At 38.8% G+C, this 17,182-nt stretch overlaps 1 protein-coding gene across 3 annotated transcripts in view; it reads right to left on the bottom strand.

Moving 5' to 3' along the window:
• The window catches only part of cwc27 (CWC27 spliceosome associated cyclophilin), a 106,167-nt gene that overhangs the window by 74,681 nt on the left and 14,304 nt on the right, over positions 1 to 17,182 (bottom strand). For all 3 annotated transcript variants that reach the window (XM_088629282.1, XM_088629281.1, XM_088629280.1), the window contains exon 10: positions 16,602 to 16,759. In XM_088629282.1, the coding sequence (XP_088485408.1) occupies positions 16,602 to 16,759 (158 nt within the window). The remainder of the gene's footprint in view (positions 1 to 16,601; positions 16,760 to 17,182) is intronic.

Genomic DNA, 17,182 nt, shown 5'->3' with positions numbered 1-17,182 from the left:
AAACTGAAGACCTTTGAAAATTCCATCTGCTGAGGAAAGTTAGCTAACAAGCACTTTCATTTCATTCTGACAGTCATTCTGATGCATCAAAATTGCACTCAAAAGTAAAGTCTTCACACATTCTTGTAGGTTATTATATTGAACAATAAATTGTAAATTGTAAATTAATCTTTTTGCAACATCTGAATAATCAAACGAATGTTTAATGAGTTTGTTTAGCCTTTATGACCAAGTGAAAATCTATTCAACGCCAGCACTGATTTACAGAAGTTTTCAGATTTATTTGTTGGCCCTGGATCCAATTTCACCAAAAGTTCTTGCTGGCTGTATGAATACATTAGAAATAACATAATGGAGGATAATTTGTTTTCTCTAATCATAACAGCATTAAATTACAGATGTTAAGTATGGCGAATATTAAGAAGGCCAAAGGCCTGCTGGCAGGAGTTGTAAATGCTGTGTCCCAAAGCCATATGGAAGCACTTTGTTTTCCCAGTCAAGGCCTGCCTAGTTTAACAGAAACAGAGGCTACCAAATACGCCTAGTTTGGGACCTGCTATAACATGTTATTTCTGGGGATTTTCAAATAAGAAAACTTTTTTTTTCCCCAACAGTACAGATGATCTTTTCTACACAAATGCATAACTGACTGGAAGAAAGACAAGAATTACCATAATCTGACTATATGGATTAGTTGTGCATTGTTCTTTAATCTTGGTGTTGTTTAGATTCGTTTTCAACTAAAGATCCACACCTTAAAATCCTGATCAGAATATAAGAAGTCAGGTCAATTTAGGAAATTCTTTAACATCTCCAGCCTATCATGATGCTGCAATGCAAGGAACACCTTTCAGAGTTATGCTGTTTGAGAAAAAGCGAAAGCTGTGAATTATGGGAATGTGAAAATTAATGGACAATCACCAAAACTGTCTAAAGAAGCTTCTAATTCCACTTTGTGTAAAGAAAGCCAAAGTCAGGGGCCTTTAAGCAGGCACAGACAGCTGTTTCACTCTTAACCGGGCTCATCCTGGGGACATGGCTAACTGACTAGTAAAGCCCGCACATACATGTATCTGAGGAGGTCCGATTGGGAGGATGTGTCTGTGTGTAAGCAGCAAAGGGTTCACTCCACACTGAAAAAACAACAACACTTCGGCTGTAGAGTCTTTGAGCATGTGGGGGAATGGCAAGGAAGGTATATAAGGGTAAGAAGAACAATAGAAAAATGGTGAGAATAAGTGGGGGAGGCAAAAAAGGCAGTGCAAAGATTTGAGATGATGTACATGCTATATGAGATGTATATATGGGAGAGTGCCTTGTCAGTACAGTGAGAATGATACACCCCATCAATGGGGGAAAAAAGCCACATTTTAAGAGCTATTGTTGCCTTAGAAGATTACGTTTTTAGGGTCATAGTAACTTAAGATAAACCAGTGTCTACGAATTATGGAAATGTGAACATTAGCTGTGACCGTTTCCCAATGCTAGAAAAGATAACTTAATAGTGTTTTTGTATACAATAAAAAAGGGAACAAACTACATATTTATACATGTTAAAAAGTACTACATTAAAATAATTATCACCTCAATCTTCATTACATAGCCATGTTCTCACAAAACTTAAACAATGTAATATCTATATAGTGCAATTTCTCTTCACCTAATATTATTCAAAAACATTAAATCAGCATTCACAGGCTTCTATAAGCCCCTTTTAACATTGAATCATTAAAAAAATACCTTGAACAGACATACAGTATGCTCTGTATGGGATGTAAGTGGTATAATGGACAATCACTAAATAACATTATTGCAGGTTACTAGGTAACATTAAGATACACTTCTATTACACAACAGTCCTAAAAGGGGCAGCTATAATATTCGGCTTGGTTGATGTACGCAAGACCCTGTACACATAAAGTGGTATCTCCTTTAGGAGATCTTAAAGGTTTTACTTTCAGAACCATTTACGTTCATTAATGCTTTCATAATTATAGTGAAAGCAGAAGCCTGCTCAAAAGCAGAGCAGCAATATTGTCATAACACAGGCTGGCCCTTTCTGCTTTCTTCCCCCGTAAAGCATTATGAAAACACATGGCAAGCCAAACAAACGAAGGCACTGTTGTGGTTTGAAATGATACCCTGTCCTCTGCTTTGGCAACAACAAGGCTAATAAATACAGATTTCACATTCTCACCTTCCACCATATCAAATGCTCTTTCAGGGGTCACCCGAGCATCCTTTTTCTTTTCCAGGTGACTAGACACAGGCACATAGCCTCACCTTAGAGCAGCCGGATTCCTGCCAAGCAGCAGTGAGATGAAATGCACCACTGTAACAATTCAGCCTTTGTCCCACTCCACCACTACACCTACTGGCCCTCTTTGATGCCCAGCCAAGAAAAACCACTGTGCTGGGTTACAGCTCTTGTAGCCAAACAATCTGCACTTGTGTTTAATATGCTACAGTCTGTCTGCATTTTAGTCACTGCCAATCATCTGCAAGGGCAGCATGTCTGGAGATTTTTTTTAAATTAATTTTAATAAAGAAAAGGTGAGTTTACTGCAAACTCAAAATCACAGGCAATGAATGAACAATTACAGGATGAGATTACAGCTGAACGGAGAATAATAAGACAACAATGAAAGACAAATGCCTTTAGCCATAGTATCATATTTCTTTGTACCACAAGCTTAACATACAGCTGAAAGAAAACAAAAATGCTGTTTAAAAAGTACATACACAGGCAAAGAGATAATACAGTTTTAAGGAACCCATCCATCAATAGGTAATAGAAAATGAGATGAAAAGTTACTGAGGTGTCAAAAGCACTTGCTGTTTGCGGTAAACATGTAGGGCCCACCTTTGACCAAAACAACCCAAGGCACCCAGTCTCTACCACTTCAGCAGTAATGACAAAGTATGTAATGGTATCTATATTACAACACAGGTGCCCAGTGGTCCAGACACAGAAATGTGTTGTTTTTTTACCAGGGCTGGAGGCCAGGAGATAAACATGCAATTTGTTTGCAAGAAAGATCTACAATAAAAATGGACAATATCTGTCATCCAAAATTTACTAAATGCGTTACTTGACAGCAGAGTGGTTAAATGTCAGCAGACAAAAATACTGCCTGTGTTCCAGTAATGCTACTGTCTTCATCAAGCATCTGATTTTATACCCTTAATACCAAGTATTAAAAGATATAATAACACACATGGAATCACTACAAAATGACACTTTTCCAAGAAAAAAATAATTATCTATCAGAGTAAGACCATAGAAACAGGGTAAAGATAAAGCATAAGCACGTTATTGAAGAAAATGCATGATATAAAGGTTAAAAAAATCCAGTAGTCCAACTGCATTTCCTGCATAAAAGCGCTAGAATCTGCATCATGGTCTTTTTACAGCATAACCACTATGACCATACTGCAAACCTCCCTGTCCGTATCCTTCTAATTTCTTACAGGAGCTGTTGAAAAGTTTACTGTTTAAAAGGCCCCCACTGCAATTTCCTAAAAAATACTGTATATTTCCCATCCTTAAACCTGTTACAGGCTATCTCATCCAATTACAATTCTTGCAGTCCATGAAAAGAGACAAGAACTCCTTTCGTTTTCCCCAATGCTGGGCTTCCGGATCATGCCATATGCATTTTCCTAGCTCGCTGAACCACAAACTTGATGGACAGCTACATGAATAAATAAGAAAAAAAATGGAGATCCGATGTTAAAGAAGCTCCTCACAACACTAGGGCCCAGGGTTCAATTCCTGGAGCGCTGTCTACGTGGATTTTGTATTTCCTCCCCGTGTTTATGCATGTCTCCTTCAGTTGCTCCGGTTTCCTCCCAAAGTCCAAAGACGTACTGGTAGGTTAACTGGCTTCTGGGAAAATTGGCCCTGGTGTGAGAGTGTGAGTGCGTGTTTGTGTCTGTATGCACCCTGAGATGAAGTGGCATCCCTTCTAGGATGTATCCTGTCTTGCACCCATTTCTTGCCAGGATAGACCCCAGATACCCCCTGCAACTCCGTACTACATAAAACATTTAGAAAATGGATAGATGGATTTTAAAGAAATAAATGTAAATAGTGTGACAATTTTACCATGTAAGCCCAATTAAATATTAAGTAACACTAAAAAATGTACACTGGGAAAGCAGATTAATTTTTCCTTCATCCCGATTTGAGTTTGCTTTGAAAACAACATCTGGTCTTTTACAGAAATCAATACAACTATCTAATTACTTAGCCCTTTTGAACGCAGCGCTTTCAAAATCAGTTGGTAAAGTCTTCTAAAAAAATGTCAAAGAAAAGTCATTCATTAGTTTTAATAATAGAAAAAATAGGGAATCAAGCATCTTTGATTTTAACAGAACTTAATCACAACCTTTTCTTTGTTCCAACTTCTCATTTGCAGATTCGGAAGCACTTCCACTTCAGTTGCAGTTTGAAAAAAAAATCCTGAACATTTGACTAATGAATGAAAAAAAACACATTTACAAAGACTAAGTAACAATTAAGATAACAAGCATTTACCCTCCTGCATGGGGTAAAAAAAAATGTAATCTGTAATTTACTTAAGGCAGATCACATTCTTACATTCTTACATAATTTTGCACTAAATAAATCAGCAGTACAACAATTAAAAACACTTAGAGAATTTTTAACAAAACTGCAGTGCAAACTGATCTCTTGCATGGTTAGTATCTACAAAGCCAAGTAGTAATAGACAATCAACAGACAGACCTAAGGTTATCCCCTGAGCCAAGAAGACTGTGAAGAAAATAAATATTTTCAATATGTGAAGTTTTATAAACAGCTTAGAAATAAAGTTAAAACATGAAAAGGCCAAAAGAGCGTGTTTAATCCAGTGTCTGGATTGCCATACACCAGCACTTGTGGAATGAGGCAAACAGAAAACTCTCAACACTGAAGAATGCACTTTAAAAGTAATGATGACTAAAAACAGCAAACCTTGGTCCAACCAAACCAAGCTGTCTGATTGGTGCTGCTGTCAAGTCTATTCTATCATGAAGGAAAATTAAAAAAAAACATCCAAGAGGAATTCAAATTTATACCTCTGATCAGCCCCTTTTGGGCTGAAATCAGACTGTCTGCTGATAAACATAGCAACATCACCAAGGTCAGAAATAAACACTTTAATTGCTATTTATTGCTATTGCAAAGCAATATCTGAGAGCCCTGCTCATGGACTTAAATGTGTGGACTACAAAGTACTTGACACAAACATGAATATTCTTGTCAAACTATATGAAAACATTTACATTTATTACATCAATCATTAAATTAGGTTCATTAATATACAGTAGGTAAATAAATAGTAAGTAAAAAAAGGAGGTGAAATGCTTTCATTGCATTTCTACAGGACCAGTTGCTGAATAATCATTTGTTCCTTTACTCAGGAGCAAAAACTGTTTTCATTCATGATCGCAGTGTGAAGCTGAAAAAAAAACATCCAATTCCTCCATCTGATCTAAAGTGTGAGCACAAATTAGAGCAGGTGTCTCTTGCTGACCAGCAAATGAAATGCACATAGACGGCCCCTGTATTAAATTAAAGGCAGCACATAAGACTTCATCTATGTTAATGTGAAATACGCTATCAAAAGGTAAGTATAAAATACTTTCTTTTTTACAAAGTATTAAATCCACTCAAATGCCAAAATTCATTTCATTCATATCAGTTTATTTTTCCGATGAAATTCGGTGTTGGTTCAATTTCGAGAAATTCAAAACCACTGCACCCCTACTGATATGGCCTCTTATGGTCCGGTGGGTTAAAAATAGAAAAGATTCCTACGTTTGGGCAAAAGTTCACAGAGAAATGAAAAGGAAAGGCCAGCAATGAAAACTTCAGCGTGCCTGAAGTCAAGCGTGGTGATGTTTTTATCACAGCATAGGCCTGCTCCTTCTCCTTGGGGACTAGAAACATTTGCATGATTGAAGGGAAGTTAACAGCATCAAAGTACCACAGCTTACTGAATGAAAATACATTTAGGAGCATTAGGCAGACTGAAAATACAAACATTCACATAAAGCATACAGTCGAGTCAACAAAAGAAAAGTATCAAACGGATACCACTATCAACTAACCAGAGTGGCACCAAAATAGTATGGGTCAATCCTTCAGGATGACAGAAAACCCACCAGCAGAAATGTCATCAAAGCTTCTTGCAGGAAGGTAAGAACTGTCACAGGACAAATGCCAATCTTATTATCTTATTAAAACTTCAAAGAATAACTTTTTTTACAGGATGCTAAGCACTAACTTGCCATGTGTAATAAGCATGAAAGGTAAGGTCACTTCTAATATGTTACATATTCACAAGTTAGCATGACAATCATCGTCTTTATAGGAGGTGCACTGCCATTGTATTTAACACATATGACAAATTCTTACCCTGATGACAGATTAACATTTGTCATCAAGAGCCGTACAACTGTGAAAGTCACCGACTAGCAGTGTGCGTGGTCAACAAATTGATACAAACGGTAAATCTTACAATTTTATAACCAGTGCTAAATGTGTGCCACAGATTTATAGGTGCAGATGCCTTGCTGTGGGATTTTACCCCACTCCTCTCACAGTGCCTGGACAAGCTCCATGAAGTTGAACTCCCGCCCCTCCCCCCTCCCACAAACGGCATAAATAATTAAACCCACCACACTTGTTCATGCCGCGTTTGTGCCAGTTCGTGCCGTTGATATTCGTTTCCCCCTACAACGCCGCAGGGGAACCAAACCGGTCCGATTCATTAGTGCTGCATTTGTGCCAGTTTGTGTTTAACCGCTACTTTCAATGGCTCACACGGAGCACTAATGAATGTGGTGGGTTTCTGCATTTGTGACGTTTGTAGGCCAACTTCACGGAGCTGCTTGGATAAGCACACACCTATTCACTGGTTTCTGAGCCACATTTCACACGGCAGACCTGGTCAACATTCAATATTCAATGGGGATCAAGTCTGGAGAGTATGGCGCCCACGTCAGCCAGCAGGCACATCACCCTGCAACTCAACAACTGTGAGCCTGGTCAGTACCTGGATGGGGACCTCCTGGGAAAGCTAAGGTTGCTGCTGGAAGAGGTGTTAATGTGGCCAGCAGGGGGCGCTCACCCTGTGGTCTATGTGGGTCCTAATGCCCCAGTATAATGACAGGGACACAATGAGGGGAGTCCCCATAACCTGTAAAGTGCTTTGAGTAGATTGTCCAGAAAAGCGCTATATAAGTGTAAGCAATTATTAGTATCACAACTAAAACATTCTCATCTGTATATAAGCACTATAACATATTTTGAGTTTATAAACAACTGGCTCTGAGCACCACACAGAGCGACAGTGCTCTGACAATGCCCAGCCTCCATCGTCCTGACGGAGCAAAGGTATCGTTCTCTTGACAAGTGAGGCGTGTCGATCCTGTATTTATTTCTTTTTTGATTTTCACCAGGCTTGACATTCACTAACTTAAATCACATCAACTCTTACTAACGAGGTGATTTAGTGCTCATGCAGTAGTCAGTGTCAACCGAGTGTTAGGACACTTAGGAATTATCAAAATGATGCAAGACACTATTAATCAAAATTCCAAATCTGTACTTCATTTTTCTAAAACCATACATAGTGAGCAGTTTCTATAGATGCTCAGTATATAAATAAAACTTTGAAACTTTGTGAAAGTTTTACATACGTGCAGTACATAGGCTACATTTTAATTAGCACTTTTGTATATTTAAAATTTAATAGAATTAAAAGGACATATTTAACAAACCAAATATTAATTTGGAAGGCAAATATACCATTAAAAACAATAAATGAGCATTGGAACCAGTAAAATATAATGTGTTTTAATCTTTTTCAGCTTCCATGCAAACTAACATACAGTGCCTTGCGAAAGTATTCGGCCCCCTTGAACTTTTCAACCTTTTGCCACATTTCAGGCTTCAAACATAAAGATATAAATTTTTTATTTTATGTGAAGAATCACCAACAAGTGGGACACAATTGTGAAGTGGAACGAAATCTATTGGATTTTTGAAACTTTTTTAACTAATAAAAAAATGAAAAGTGGGGCGTGCAAAATTATTCGGCCCCCTTGCGTTAATACTTTGTAGAGCCACCTTTTGCTGCGATTACAGCTGCAAGTCGCTTGGGGTATGTCTCTATCAGTTTTGCACATCGAGAGACTGAAATTCTTGCCCATTCTTCCTTGCAAAACAGCTCGAGCTCAGTGAGGTTGGATGGAGAGCGTTTGTGAACAGCAGTTTTCAGCTCTTTCCACAGATTCTCGATTGGATTCAGGTCTGGACTTTGACTTGGCCATTCAAACACCTGGATACGTTTATTTGTGAACCATTCCTTTGTAGATTTTGCTGTATGTTTGGGATCATTGTCTTGTTGGAAGATAAATCTCCGTCCCAGTTTCAGGTCTTTTGCAGACTCCAACAGGTTTTCATCCAGAATGGTCCTGTATTTGGCTGCATCCATCTTCCCCTCAATTTTAACCATCTTCCCTGTCCCTGCTGAAGAAAAGCAGGCCCAAACCATGATGCTGCCACCACCATGTTTGACAGTGGGGATGGTGTGTTGAGGGTGATGAGCTGTGTTGCTTTTACGCCAAACATATCGTTTTGCATTGTGGCCAAAAAGTTCGATTTTGGTTTCATCTGACCAGAGCACCTTCTTCCACATGTTTGGGGTGTCTCCCAGGTGGCTTGTGGCAAACTTTAGACGAGACTTTTTATGGATATCTTTGAGAAATGGCTTTCTTCTTGCCACTCTTCCATAAAGGCCAGATTTGTGCAGTGTAAGACTGATTGTTGTCCTATGGACAGACTCTCCCACCTCAGCTGTAGTTCTCTGCAGTTCATCCAGAGTGATCATGGGCCTCTTGGCTGCATCTCTGATCAGTCTTCTCCTTGTCTGAGCTGAAAGTTTAGAGGGATGGCCAGGTCTTGGTAGATTTGCAGTGGTCTGATACTCCTTCCATTTCAAGATGATCGCTTGCACAGTGCTCCTTGGGATGTTTGAAGCTTGGGAAATCTTTTTGTATCCAAATCCGGCTTTAAACTTCTCCACAACAGTATTACGGACCTGCCTGGTGTGTTCCTTGGTCTTCATGATGCTCTCTGCGCTTTCAACAGAACCTTGAGACTATCACAGAGCAGGTGCATTTATACAGAGACTTGATTACACACAGGTGGATTCTATTTATCACCATCAGTCATTTAGGACAACATTGGATCATTCAGAGATCCTCGCTGAACTTCTGGAGTGAGTTTGCTGCACTGAAAGTAAAGGGGCCGAATACTTTTGCACGCCCCACTTTTCATTTTTTTATTAGTTAAAAAAGTTTCAAAAATCCAATAGATTTCGTTCCACTTCACAATTGTGTCCCACTTGTTGGTGATTCTTCACATAAAATAAAAAATTTATATCTTTATGTTTGAAGCCTGAAATGTGGCAAAAGGTTGAAAAGTTCAAGGGGGCCGAATACTTTCGCAAGGCACTGTACATCTACAGACACACAACTTGTGTTAAAGGCTCAAGAACTAATTTCTAAAACGCGTCATATCTGTCATTTAAGCAGGAATGTTTTTGCAGGAAACAGGATTTGGAAACAAAGAAATTATACCATAACAAAGAGGAGCATGATTAAAAGCAGCTCACATTAAATAGACAGATACTTCCATCATAACACATTCAAAGGTTAGGTGATAAAGTAATCTCCATGAGCTGACTTTGTGGGAGTAGAATTTTCTGGACAAACTTTCAGAGTGTACTAATCCAAACTAAGGCCTGCAGATCCATCTTCAGGATGTTGATGCACTACAGAACTAGTGCAGGGGAACAGACATAATAGTCTGATGACTACAGACATTCCAAATCCCTAAATCATGAGTTATGTACACAAGCGTAGCAATCAACAGGAGTGAGGAAAGTCTGCAAAAAGATCCCAAATTACACAATCTACCAAAGCCTAGAAATTCTTTTTTACATTGTATTTTTTAGTAAAATCTTACTTTTTTAATGCCATCTTACTTCTCACACCTCCCAATCTGGGACAACCCATCATACCACCGGGATCTGGATACAGTAACAAAACCTACCTCCAAAATGTGCACTGTGCGGTCAATCCCCTTTGTTCATGCTGTCAGCCTTACAGAACCTACAGTACTACAGAGTGCCATCACACAGCTCTCACTGATAACACAGCAAGGAACGAAGCCACTGGAGCCCTGCCCAAGACCTTCCAGTCCCCAGCAGCAGCTGGCTGTGTCCGGCAGCCTGGAGACGGCTGGTTAAGAACGCCAATGACAAACCACTAGAGCACAGGAATAAACCTCCGTCTATATCCCAACAAACTAACTGATAGCATTTACGATAACTTCCATAGGAAAAGCAAGAAAAAACAAAAAGATGACTATTTTCTTATCAAGAGTAGCACAATGGCACAGTGATGATGAGCATTTTTGCCTCTGCAGCACTGGGGACTTGGGTTCGACTTCGGACTTAGAGTGCTATCTGTGTGGAGTATGTATGTTCTCCCTGTGGATATCCACCAGGTGCTCCGGTTTCCTCTCAAAACATACTGGTAGGTTAATTGCCTTCTGGTAAAATTGGCCCCTAATGTGAGTGAGTTAGGGCATACCCTAAGATGGATTGGCTTCCCAACCAGGGTGTATACCCCCTTGCACCTGTTGCTTGCTGGGATAGGCTCCATTTCCTTTTGGTCCTGTATTGGATTAAGTGGTTAGAAAATAGTTGAATGGATTTATTTGTCAATTATGAACAAATTCAGTAAGAGAGGTATATCCACACAAAAGAATGAAAGGAAGTAGCCTATTGAAATCCTTTATCCATCTCCTGACCACTTAATTGTCACCACGCCAAAGAAGCTCATTCAGACATCTCAAAATAAGAAAGAAATATGTAGACGTTTCTGCCTACTTCTTTAAATAACCTCCAAGCTATTATTCCCAAGTCATAAAAAACTACCTTTCATCCTAATCTTGTTCACATGTCATATGTGTTTACACATTTCTAAGGAGAAATATGGTTTGGTTTAAGGTCTACATACAAAAAAGGCACAAAAAGGAACACAAGCCTTATTCTCACAGAAGTTACGCAATTATTGCATACAGATAAGAAGAGACAGAGGATAAGTCTGTGTTTAAAGGTATTAGCCCAAATTAAGAAGGGTTACAAAAATAGCTTATTCCACAGATTAGGTAATTCTACAATTTTGGCATTCCTTTCAAGAGTCATAATTACTTTAACCTTTAGTCTGTACTGTGTTTCTTGACCCAATCACCACTTTTTCATTAACCAAGTGATGAAAAGAGAAATCAAAAGCTATATCATAGGCTAATACATCTCACTATCCAGTCTAAATGAAAAGTATTGTAAAATTACCACACAAGAACCAATTCACATACACAGTACATTGCACTTACAAAATCTTTTTTACAAAAAAATTGGTTTTACTCTAATGAAACGCCTATAAGAAAATACAGAATGGTCTTCCTTAATCTCTGTGAACATTTTATCTTTCAAAGACTGAAATTTGTTTTAATTAAAAGAAAAGCATAGATCAATTGATCTGTCTGAAAAACAGGATGGTTCTTTAACATCAAAGATACCCTAATTGACAATGGACAGTAAAAAAATTATACTATCAGTGCAAAGTTAAACAGTGCAAGTTAACACTTCACATTGTGGTTTATCTTCAGAGTGTAGATTAGCCTACTATGCTAAGGACAAATAAATCAATACAGTATAGTACTAGAGGTTTTAGAACCTCTAATACTTTCTTCTAATAATACCAAATTGAAATTTATAACCCAAAGTTTGATTAATAAATTCTTTAGAATTAAAGTAAAAACTTTAAATCAAATTTAACCCTTAATTGTTACTATAGACACTGCAAACAAAGAACCAATGTGCTTAAAATGACACTGCTCAGCTCTAAGAAAAAATAGTACTGCTTGTTAATATTCATAAAAACAAAGCTTGTCGCCCAGCTCAAGTTGTTCTTAGTATTTAAGTGATAAAAAGATCACTTTGCCCATTTCTTGAAAGAAGCTAGGTTATAAGATCAGCCAATAAAACATTTCCTCATAATTTCCAAAGTTCACATTTGTATTATATGCCTTAAGTATGGAATTCAATAAATCCATCAACAAAATCTGCAAATCAGGAAGAAACGTTTGAGATTGAGCTTGAAAGCGAGGTTCTTCCCACCGTGAAATTTGTGGATTGACGTTAGGTTTTCCCAGCAGATTGCAGCGTATTAAATCAAGCACATCGAAGGCGTCATTTGTCACACATCACAAGCTCTGCGTGCTCTTGGCGAAGCTTGTGCTTCAGCTTTAAAGCTAGTAACATGAATTGCTGGCGTGATCCCATCAGGAACTCTCCTTACTAAGAACAGTCCCTCTATTTTATTCAAGCTTGGAGTTAAGAATGGCATCCGCTTTCCCGTCCCAAAGCATGCCCATCACAGCAAGCACCGACTGGAGAATGATTGAGAACGACTGCCGTGGCTGTTGATGACAAATCTCACTCACGGTTGGGGGGGGGGGGGTGGGAAGAGTTGAGGGCAAATCGGTGAGAAGAAAACCAATGCCACTGCAGTGGTGAGCCACTAGCTGTGTGCCTTTACCTGGGGGAAACCAGTCACCATCAGCTAGCGAGACCACTCAGGCTCAAACTGGTCATGTCTGCACTTCAAGCGGCAGCACATGTTCCAAATCAGCCCATTTCTGTTCCAGAGGAAAGGAAATCTTACCACTGACTTATCACGATCCTGTTACCACTCACACTTTAAAACTTAAGATGTACCTTCAGACGATGATACCCAAGTGAACCTTATACCAAAAAGTTAGATTCATAATTTCTAAAGAAGGAATTAAAGTAAAAACCAAAAATCTAACCGCTTTTGGAGAATTCTTTTCTGCCTAAAGGGCTTTGGAAATCGCTGCTGTTGAACAGTCACTGATCTCACTGGAGTAAATCACTGACATTTCTCTCTAGGTGCGCACTGGCACTCTGTGGTGTTTGCAGTCAACCTTTAACCAAGTAATTTCAATTGGGTGCCAAGATTTTTCTCACATTGCGAGACCTGCCTGATCGCATTTCATTCTATTCCAGTGAATTCAGGGCACCTATTAAGAACTGCAATATTTCAACACTACGTACCTGATCAGAAGATGTAGATGAGATAATTCTACTTGGCTTGAAGTATTTCTTTAGGCTGGCGTGAAGTATCCGTACAATAATATACTTCAATAACCGATATTACTCGGGAATGCCAGCCCTTTCAACCATCTGTGAAGCTGGTGTAAATAAAGCTAAAAACGTAAAACCAACTTTGAAGCTCTCTCCCGCCAAACAATGTGCATTGCTTCAATTAAACATGAACTGATTAAACAGGTCTTGAGCATTAAGGATAGGATGACTGCTCAGCTTTCCACACTTTGCCAATTAACACTAATCATCCCATTAATACCACTGCTATCGGGTGCTAATTACTTCCTTTTAAACCTGCTTAAAGAGTACACTAACACAGTGATTTAGCTGAATACTGATAGACAGATACAGTGGCTCATGGGGATGTCTAGTAACTTAGGAAATACTTCAGATTTACATCTTTCAGAAGTAACTATCCAAGTTCTTTAAGTCATCTTTCATATACCAAGCCATACATACATGACTTAAACAAAACACAAAAGCTTGATCTTTACTGTCATTATTTAGGACAAATATCTGAAAACAAATAAAATTAAAATCCCAAAAGGCATTTAATGACAACATTAATGTATACAACGCCTGAATCAAGAAAGAGGTGTACTCAATGTAAACAATTTGGGATTACAAATGAACAACATCCATCCATAAGGAGGCTTGAAGTGAGCTTTTAAAGAAGAAGCCAGCCAAATTTTAAAAAGCCGAACAACAATGCAAAAAAAAAGGACTGTGTTGATCTGAGAAGATCTGGTAGATATTTATACCATAAGGAAAACTCGGGACAAGCTTATAAAATTTCAAAGACGGGATATTCTGCCGCTCAGTATGTAATAAACAACCTTCAATCTACTGGAATGCAGATGTTAAAGACAGATGAAAGGGCTGAGCACCTGATTACCAGGGAGGTGAAGAGGGACAGGTGTGGCAAAGCCCCTGCAAATATCACAACACTGAGGAGCACAATAACCTTGCCTACCATGACAGTCGGACGAAGTCTGCACTACAGGTATCAAATTAGCAAATTGGGTTAGTAATAAAAATACATTTCTTGATAAAAAACAAAAAATACAAGAGGGGAAAATAAAATGATACTGCACAGACTGATAACGCTCATGATGCACGTATTATTCAAAACCCTAAGGTTGTGAGATGATCTCTTTATCGAGAAATATGTTAGAAAGCATCACCTTTCAAATTCAAGGAAAATATTCCTTACACTATTTTGTGACACCCAACTTAATAAAAATCCATCTCATTTGGTGGATATTGATGATCTTGTTTTAATCCTACAAACCAACAAGGAAGCATAATATATGCATCTACGTGTGTAGCTTATAAATAAAAGCTGGATTGGCAGCCCCATCCCATATTTAGTGTTCTTCAATGTTATTTTCATTCTAACTCACCAAATCGTACATACAGGTCTTTTTTTACCAAAAGCCTCCCTTTTAGTTTTTTTTAGACTTAAGTTTTTATCTTATTGTTTAACAATGCTTTTCTTTAGCTATGAGAACAAGAACCTTGTGTATCTTGAGTACTAACTCTATTGTAACACTTATCCATCAGAACTTGTCTCCATTTCTGAAAGTGCTTCAATTTTCCATTTGGCAGTAAAATAACAATGGTGTTAAACCTAAGAAATATTAAAACATACAACTTAAACCCAAAAAGGTTTAAACAGGACAGCAGTGGCAGTTTTTGGATGAGTAGTCCTGCTTCCTTCCCCAAACAAACGTCTCACTCCACTGCTTCAGAAGAGTGTCAGTGCCTCCAACTGGCCAGAACAGAGCAGCACATTTCACAAGTGTGCATAAAGTTCCAAATCTGTCTTCTGGGTAACTGGTGTGGAGAAACTCGCTCGCAATTTCCCCTAGGGATATTACAGAACTCAATGGAAGAGGGCTGCTCATAACGTCTAAGGAGGAGCAAACGTCATCCTTGTGAAGAGAGCGGAAGGCTGGAGTTTCAGCAGACAGTTGTCAATTTGCTGCTTCCTGTGCTGGAAAAAAATTTGCCTAAAGCTTGAATATGTTCGGTGGAATTCACATTCTCTTGCAGGACTAAGGTTTTTTTTTTTGTTGTATCCAATATTCAATGAATTTATTAACACGGCGTACTGCAAGATCTAAACTCGCTTTGCATCGGCCACGAGTGCAATGATGTCCTGATACTGCAACAGCACAGAGGCACTTACAACATTATTCTAGGAAAACTCTCTGTTCCACAGCTCCACGAACAGAGTGAGCTAAAGCTGGGAAAGCTCGGACCTCCCAAGTACAAAATGGCCAGCTCACTGGGCATGATCTTGACAAGAGGTACAAGCCAAGAAGAACAGACTAAGAACTAGATACGGACACTTCAAGACAGGAACTCTCAAACAGCCCTCTACGTGAACACTGTCTCCAACAAACAAGGCCGCAGTCATACTATCCGATAAATCCTCCTTGTGACCTTTTTACAATATGAAAAATACCGGAGAAGAAAATATTAGGCTTGATACAAAAAGAGCTTCATAAACAGGCTCAAGAAATCTGCATTTCCTGAAAGTCATTGCTGACGAGTGCCCCAGCGTCTGCTAGATGCATTCTTGTATTTACAAGCCATTGAAAATTCTACTACAGAAGGAGCTTCTTTAAAACCACAGGTAAACGAGCGCTGCACGTACTTCATATTGTGATTGCAGTTGATGATAGTTCCTGAATGAGTCAAAATTGGTGTGATGTACTCACTTCAACACAAAACCAATTACAAAAGGAAATAAAATCTTGCAGTGCCACACTTCAGCCTTCCAGTTTCAGTATTTTCCACTAACACTCCAAAAACCTATAGCTGAGATCATTTCAGGTAATTTACTTAGATAGGAACCAATTAGTATGAGAGGGAAACTTATTTGAATGAGTCAAAAAGAACACTAAAATAGTTCTGTACTGAAATACTGGCAACCTCTGGTGAACTGGATTCACATCCAGGGCACTTACTACATTTCACATGAGTGTCAGACTGTTTTCTGTCCAAACCTGCCATCTGCTGGGAACAGTTAGAAATCCAGCACGATGAAACAACAGGCGGCAGCTCAGGCTATCAGAGTTTCTATATGGAATAAAATACATTATCAACAGAAAGGTGCGTTCCCCTTTCCAATTTGTTTGGAAACTCTCAATACTGAGATTCTTGTTTTAAGAAGCAGAAGCATCAGCCCAATTTCAGCTGAAAAACTTTCTCTTCCGAATGCACATGATTAAATCTGGAACTGCAGTCCTTGTTTAGCAAAAGGCATGACACACAACCCCGTCCAAATCAACACGTCCCAGTATCTGCACAGATCTGCCTTACCTGCGGCTGGTCTTCCTCTCTTGCTCTTCTTCTCTGGGCTCTTGTTTGACTTCGGCCATTTTGTCTTTCTTCAGTTTCTTAGAGATTCTATCTTTCATCCGTTCCCTTTCACCTGCATCTTCATCACTGCCACTGTCTCTTTCCTCCTCCTCCAGATCCTGTTAAAAATCCACAATTCTAAAACACACGATTAACAGGCATGTGCTTGCAAAGAATGATTTGCAGAACTCTTGGTGATCAGGAAGACATTGACTTCTACATAGCAGGAATGTACAGAGCTCAGATATAGCAGGTAAACCTCTTAACATTATTAAACGCATAGACAGATATTTACCTGAACTGCCAAAAGAAGTGTCTAGAACACAGCCCAGGGCTATGAAGGTCTTACAACAGCTTCTGTATGCTACCAAATGTGATGGATAAACTGAATGGATTGCTCTTGTTTATAAGCTAGTTTACAGTATGTTCTTATCTGAATTAGATATTAGGGATACAACAACTGACTCACAAACTCTAGAGTGGAGGAGTAGAGACCAGACAATTTCGCTAAAGCTGGAATTTCGCTAGAAATTCTCCAGCCA

The sequence above is a fragment of the Lepisosteus platostomus genome, chromosome 4, assembly GCF_059453375.1.
Source record: "Lepisosteus platostomus isolate fLepPlt1 chromosome 4, fLepPlt1.hap1, whole genome shotgun sequence".
NCBI classification, from domain to species: Eukaryota; Metazoa; Chordata; class Actinopteri; order Semionotiformes; family Lepisosteidae; genus Lepisosteus; species Lepisosteus platostomus.
Note: the sequence above shows the minus strand (reverse complement) of the source record. Positions and strands in the feature narration are given on the sequence as shown.